General features: G+C 47.5%; 1 protein-coding gene across 3 annotated transcripts in view; it reads right to left on the minus strand.

The window, feature by feature from the left end:
• Stx18 (syntaxin 18) overlaps positions 1-6,885 on the minus strand; it is a 132,686-nt gene extending 125,801 nt beyond the window's left edge. Inside the window, exon 1 of one of the 3 annotated variants that reach the window (XM_029563513.1) lies at positions 5,198-6,885. In XM_029563513.1, coding sequence (XP_029419373.1) covers positions 5,198-5,365 — 168 coding nt within the window. In that variant the 5' untranslated portion in view covers positions 5,366-6,885. The remainder of the gene's footprint in view (positions 1-5,197) is intronic. The other 2 variants (XM_029563512.1, XM_008833116.2) reach the window with 2 other exon arrangements.
• Between the last annotated feature and the right edge of the window lie 250 nt (positions 6,886-7,135).

The following is a 7,135-nucleotide window of genomic DNA, read 5'->3' on the forward strand; positions in this document are numbered from 1 at the left end:
TCCCTCCCTCCCTCCCTCCCTCTCCCTCTCCCTCTGATACACAGACACACTTTTTAAAGGGGTCGCAAGCAGTCCAAGAGCTGGCCAAGTTTGACTCTAAAGGGCCTGATGTTAAGTTCTTTAGACTGTGGGGTTTTACACATTACAGCACTGTTTGTAGGAAGCTGATCACAACCAAATTCTAAGAGCATCTTCACAAAAAAGGGAGGGGACTGGATCCAGCCTGCAGACCACAGCCTCCTCTACCCAATCTAGACCAGCCTCATCTCTGACTCAAGAAAGTCTCTCCAAGGCCTCCTCCAAGGAGGGCTCTCCTCACACCTGTCTTGCTCTGCTTTGCACTGGCCCTGCTGTGTGTGCCCCCTTTGCTCACACTCTTCCCTGAGGACTGGTCCCCTTCCTAAGTTCAGTGCAACAGTTCTCATACTTTAAGGCCTGGTTTAATCGGTGCTTCCTCTCTGCAGTTTTTACTTGCTCTCCCCCAAGGAGACTGACTCATCCTTTATCTGTGTTTTCTTAGTTCTTTGTGCCCCACAATTCTCTGATACACATAAGATACTCAATCAGGTAATGGAATAAATCAATTACTGAAAAAAGACAACTTTAAAAGCTGTAGTCCCCCTAACTTCTAGGCAAAATAGCATGAGGGCAATCCACAGAAAGAGCTCACAACTGACATTCCGGGAGTCTCTGGCACTGAGCTCTGCTCACAGAAAACATTCGACTGTTGCAAACCTCAAAGACACAGCATCATTAAGCTAAAAACGCCATTTCGTGGGTCTCTGAGTCCTAAGGGTGTCCTAAGGGTTCCCTAGACAACAGATGGAAAAGACAGTCAAGGGAAGGCTGGCTAATGAACAATTCTTCCAGCTCCTTGCCCCGAGCTTCAAGAAAAGCCACTCATTGAGTTTGCAAAAAGGTTTCTGCCATGTGTATTTAAAAACCAGCAGAGCTGGAGAAAGAGCACTGGCTGCTCTTGCAGAGGACCCAGGTTCGATTCCCAGCACCCACGTGGTGACAAACAACCATCTGTAACTCTAGTCCCAAAAGATCTCATGTCCTCTTCTGACCTCTGTGGGCACTGCACGATACAGGTGAACTTAACACACACGCAGGCAAAAACACTCATACACATAAAATAAAATAAAAATGTAAAAAAAAATCAGCATGACTCTTCACCCCCAGGCAGCTCCCAGGCTTCATGTAGCATTCACTGGTTTACATCTGCTCCTGCAGTCTGGCTACCTCCTGTCTCTCCTGCTTCTCACTGGCCCTTTGCCTCAGTTACCAGATGCTGCTGCTTTGAACTGTGTTCTGACTGAAATCCCCGTGCAGCTATGATTCGACTCAATCCCCAGATAAAACCTCTATCCAGCCACTCCAGGTAACAAACAGTCCAGGTGGCCCAGCTCACTCGTTGACCCCAACACTGGGGCCTCTGAGTGAGAAGTCAAAGAGGATCTGCGGAACTGAGCTGAGAGCGACACCCCTAAGCTGCTGCACTCTGCCTGCTTCTCCTTTACACTGCAAACTCCTTAAGAGAAGGCTGACCCTCGTGATAAAATTAAAGCCAGTGCTCACAGCAGATGCTGGGCTAAGCACAGATCTATATTGTAAGACAGCCAAGATTCCTGTCAGGATGCACATTTTCAGAACTAGTAGTCTTGGATAGAGGTCATCTGGCTCTAAGGGTAAAAGCAAAGAAATACAGAAAATTAATGCCAACTACTAAGCCAAGAGTATGCATTAAAGACTTACTTCTGTACTGTTCTGGGCTATTGATTCAGTGGAGACCACTCAGTCTTCATCTTTAGGGACACACAGTCAAATAGATAAACAAGAAATAAGCTATACGCAGTGCGTTAGGTAACGAGGACTGTAAAACATTACAAGGAACAGAAAAGGATGGCACTGTATGGAAGGCAGTGAAGGAAGGCTTCCCAAGGAGACACCCGCAGCCGACAGAGATGGAGCTGTGTGCAATCTGAGAAGAAAGCATTCCATGTGAGGGGAACCACAAACGCAAAGACCCTGGGGTAGGAAGGAATATGGCGCCTGTGAGGACACGAGGGCTCAGGGTGGCCGGAGGACAAGCAGGACTGTGAGAGGAGAGGAACCCAGGCAGAGAGGCAGTAGGACCAATCACTGGGCTTTGGGTCATTCTATGAATTTTGAGTTTCAGCCAGGAACTGAAGATAATGAATTCCTAAGGCTAGATGGACAGATTAAACAACGAAATTAATAAAGTTCCGTTTTCACAAAAGGTGCTAATAAATGAATAAACGAGTCAGTGTGAGAGCTAGGATATGACACACAAGAAAGCAGAGTCAGTGTGAGAGCTAGGATATGACACACAAGAAAGCAGAGTCAGTGTGAGAGCTAGGATATGACACACAAAGCTGTTAGTCTTGTGAGCGAAGATGTTCTGTTCAGGTTGGTTCATGATGGGTTTCTATTACTTATAACCAAGGAGTTCAGACACACTGGGAAACTTCTCAATTCATCAGTCCAATGGTCTTCTAAGGCTGCTATGGTTCTTTTCAGAAATGAAGAAACAGGTTAAGCAACATGTCCAACCTTGTACAGTCAGTAAGAAGCACTCAAATTCAAGTCTTTCTGCTCCAAGTCACATTTGGTATGAGCCTAAGGAGAAAACGTGTTGATATTCAAAAGCCAAAATTTTTTATTTTGTTTTGTTTTCTTTTGTTTGAGACAAAGTCTCACTATGTAGTACTGGCTGGCCTGGAACTCACTATGTAGACCAGGCTGGCTTGAACTCACAGAGATTCACCTACATCTGCCTCCACGGTAATGAGATTGAAGGGGTACACTGCCACCACACCCAGACAAAGAAATTCTTTTATTTGACAATTACAGTAGATATTTAAGATAGACTACAGAGGGAGAAATAAACTGGAACAAAGAACTTGCCTTCCACCTCTGGTGGGGCCCCATTGACTCAAAGCTGTAATGACTTTGGGCCAGTCACTGGACTTGTCTGGTGGTCTTCCCACCTATAAAATGATTGGCCTGAACAACATGACTCAAGGAAGGTCTTTTAAAGTGCTTTCTTAAATCTATGGTTCTGTTTAGGTATGCAATCTATTTTAACTATTTGTCAGGCAGAATGTCAAACATATGTCAACTTAATGTCAAGCTCAATAATTGGTAATAGCTCTGGCGGCACAAAGCTGCAAGAGGTTCTGAGCTACAGGGTCCACTGGGAAATGAGCACTGGCTTCATAGTTTGAGGCAGCAAGAGATAAGGAGCAGATGCATGGCATCTGTCATTGACAATAGAGTTGCTGCTTAACTCAGAAACACTACTGTCTTTCCACAACTGCGCTGTGTGCACCTACACAGGATTTTCATCCCTGACGCGCATGAACTGAAAACAGCCTAAAAGATAGTCTCCTCACTCAGAAGCAGCCCAAGTGGTAACAAGGCTCTCTGAAAAGGGTCCAGGGAAATTAAGCTTATCTCTACCATTCCAACCCCCCTCGACAGTGTGAGTAACAATTCCAGAAAAGGGCCCCTCGACATCAAAACTATGATTTTTACACAACTGTGTAAGAGGGGTCTCAGGAACGGCTTGGCCAAACAGGTGATACAGGAGTGAGAGAACCCTAGTCCCTTCCTCCCATTCCAACCTGAAAAGCACCCCGCACAGGTAAATGGTATCTATGATGAGGTCAACACAGTCTTCTAAGTCTTCTATTTGGGATAAAACGGAATCATTTTACAGGTGAAGAAACCCAGGTCATAAACCTTGCTTGCACTGATTGGCTAATAGTTACCAGGGTAAGATAACACCTGGTGTCTGAGTCTTCTGTAGTCTGCCCACATAAAATTTGTCTGGAGGACAAAGTTCAAACTCTGCAGAGTGATCTATAAGGTCCTCCGAGATCTCCCCTACCTGCCACTCTAGTCTCTTTTTTTCTGAGTGTCCCATATTCTTAGCCATGTTCAAATGTTCATCAAACCAACTTAAGTCAGACTACCTCAAGCCTTTGCTCACGCTGGTCTCTTAGCCTGACATGTCCTCCCCTACTCTATGTGCAATGGAGCCAACTACTTTTCTAGGATGTGTTTTTGACATCATCATCTTATGACAGCTTTCCCTTAAGTGGAGCAAACCACATTCCCCCTAGTACACCTAAAAGCCTTCTGCATGTGTCCCCTCCACTGCTCCTCTATCATGATACTCTAAAAATAGTGCTGGCTGGGGCTGGAGAGATGGCTCAGTGGTTAAGAGTACTGACTGTTCTTGCAGAAGATCCAGGTTCAAATCTCAGCCCCCACATGGCAGCTAACAACCATCCATAACTCCGGTTCTAGGGGACTGGCGCCCTCTTCTGTCCTCTGCAGGCACTGCAGGACACGGGTGCACTTACATGCAGGCAAAACACTCATACGCATAGAATTTTTTTAAAAAGATTTAAAAAAAAACATTTTAAAACAAAGTACTGGCTATAAGATAAGCAGTAAGCAGATGTTTATTGGTAGTCCTATTTATCTGCCCCATTCACCACTCCGTGTTTGTACTTTCTCTGCAAAGGGTCATTCATTCCCATGCGTACCTATATTCATTCATTCATTCATTCGAAAACATATTAGTGTCCACACAGTGTCGGGCACTGGACTATGTGCCAAGCAGAGGTGGGGTCACTGGAAAATCAAATAATCTTAAACTTTAGGCCCTTCAAAAACCTCACCTACCCTGTGTCACAGATACAAAAGCACATAGGGTACACACTATCTATTTTTCCGGTGGTGGGGGAAATGTGTTCATTCATTCGAGGGGCATTTACTAAGCAACGTTATGAGTCACACATTCTGAGATGAAGCCAACACAGATGGTCCCTGCCCTTATGGAGAAGACGAACGAAAGTCCGCTGTGTTCAGGGAACAGAAGGCAGCTTAGTGGACGGTAACACCGGGTGTTGGTGGACGCCTATCCTTAACCAGTCTCTGGGGGTACTGAGTCCTTATGCCCAGGTGAGTGTGGGTTTGAACCCGGTGCGCAAGTACACGGAAGGGGCTGGTGCGCAATCCTCCTCTTCAGAATAAACCTGTCGCTCCTCCCCTCCAGCTGTGTCGTCTGGGACAGTGCTTACGGCACAGCGTCGGGTTTGGGGGGTCTGGTGAGGGTCCGCCCCCCATCGCCAGCCCGTCGTTCCCATAGCAACCTGCTCACCACTTCGCGGGCCCGGCTGGAGAAGTCGCCCTTAGGCCGAGGGCTCCGGCGGAACAGCTCGTCGCGGCTGCCCTCGGGCCCGCCGCCCACCGCCACTCCCAGCGCCTTATTACGCGTCTTCACCGTCTTGACACTAGCCCGGAACAGCAGCGTGATGTCCACCGCCATAGCGACCCGCACCCACGGCTAAAAGCCGGCCCGCCCACGTCAGCAGCCAGCGACCCCAGTGCAAAAGCGGCCGCTGGAGGACCGTTCCGATCACGCACGCCTCCTCCCGGCAACTGCGACGAGAGAAGAAAGGTTCCGCTCTCCGCCCGGGTACTGCGGCGCGTGGAGAAAGGTTCCGACATCAGACAGGCGCAAGGTCCCCATCCGGACCGCGACGTGTAGGGCAGTAGCATTGCTCTGTGCTCGCTGCCAAACCTCGCCTCGGAGAAAGCTCGCTCTCGGTGCGGTTCTTGGAAGTCCTGAGACCGAGCAGTTTGACAAGCTTACCACCCGTGACCTTCGACTTCAAGGGTTTACCTTGAGATGCACGGAGACCGTGCATGGTGACTCCGGGTGCAGTAGGAGCTAGGCCAGGGCAGGTGTGCAAGAAACAGAAGCCAGACCTTCAACCGCTTCTGTAGAGCGGAGCCAGCACCTTCTTCGGAGTTTACGAGGAATTAACCGGAAGACCCGAGTAAAAAGTTTTGACGTTGCTTGACCCAGTAAGTAGCCTGAAGACGTTGTCATTGGTGATGTGGTTCTCCTCTTATTACATGTCGGGAAGGGGCGTGGAGCAGGTATCCCAGAGCCGTGAGGTGTGACTCTCCTGAGTCAGACAAGGGTTAAAAAGATTGACTCTGACGTTAAAGTACCATCTTGAGCCATAGTTATTTCAGTTGACTGAAGTCAGCCAATAAGATTAACTGATGGCTTGGTTCAGGTTCCTTTTTAATTCAATATATAATTGAGTTTTGTTTTTTTGGATGTTTTGGAGACATTAATGAGTCTTTGGCTATGCAAAAGTAAGCCTGGGGCAGAATAAATGGAAAGAGAATTAAATTCCATTGCATAGTAAAGTGAGAGTTGAATTAGGGGAAAGAAGAGGAAGCCAGAATCTTGAAGGGCCCCAGAAAGTAGGAAGCAGATAAGCAGGAAAGGATTTGAGTGACAGGGAGGCTGAGCTGCACTAAGCACTTAGGAAGTGGGTGGTGCTTTGTGCGAACAGTGTGTTTGGTGCAGTGGGGGTTTCATAGAGAGGTGAGGATGGGCCTCCAAGTTTTGTCTGGATCTGTAAAAGCAGAGAAGATTGTAGTGGAGGTGAGACCCAAGTGAGCCCCAAACAGACTGTACAGCCTCAGGTGATGACAAGCCCAGAAAACCTTTGAAAAGTCCAAAGAAAAGGCTCCCCGCCTGACCTGCTGGTCTGTTCCACTCTGCTTCTGTTTCCCCCACCCTGTAAATGGCCCCCTGTAAAACGGCTGCAACCACATCCAGACTGCTAGAACCTGTGACTATTAACTTGCAAAAAAGGGTCTGAAGATAGAATTAAGTTATAGTTGTCTTGAGAAGATGACCTCCTCAAGACTGACCATACAGAACCTATACCCAGTAATAGTGTCCACATAAGAGATACTCCGAGAAACTGACATGAAGACACAAGCAGATAACAGAGAGAAAGGGCCACATGCAGAAATTCTGACCTCCTTTCAGGAGCTGAAGAAGGGAGGGTTTTCCCTGAGAGCCTTGGAGGGACATGTGACTTTGCCAACACTTGGATCTCAGACTTCTGCCCTCCAGGACTGTGAGAAATAAATTTCTGTTGATTTAAGTCACCGAGTCTGTTGTCATCTGTTACTGAAACCCCATAAATACCCACCATAACTCCCTTGCCCTCTCATCCTTCCTTCATTATCTGGCCTCTAATCTTTTGTGCCTGTCTCCTTTAGTTTG

Source organism: Nannospalax galili, unplaced genomic scaffold (assembly GCF_000622305.1).
Source record: "Nannospalax galili isolate Female #2095 unplaced genomic scaffold, S.galili_v1.0 scaffold1076, whole genome shotgun sequence".
NCBI classification, from domain to species: Eukaryota; Metazoa; Chordata; class Mammalia; order Rodentia; family Spalacidae; genus Nannospalax; species Nannospalax galili.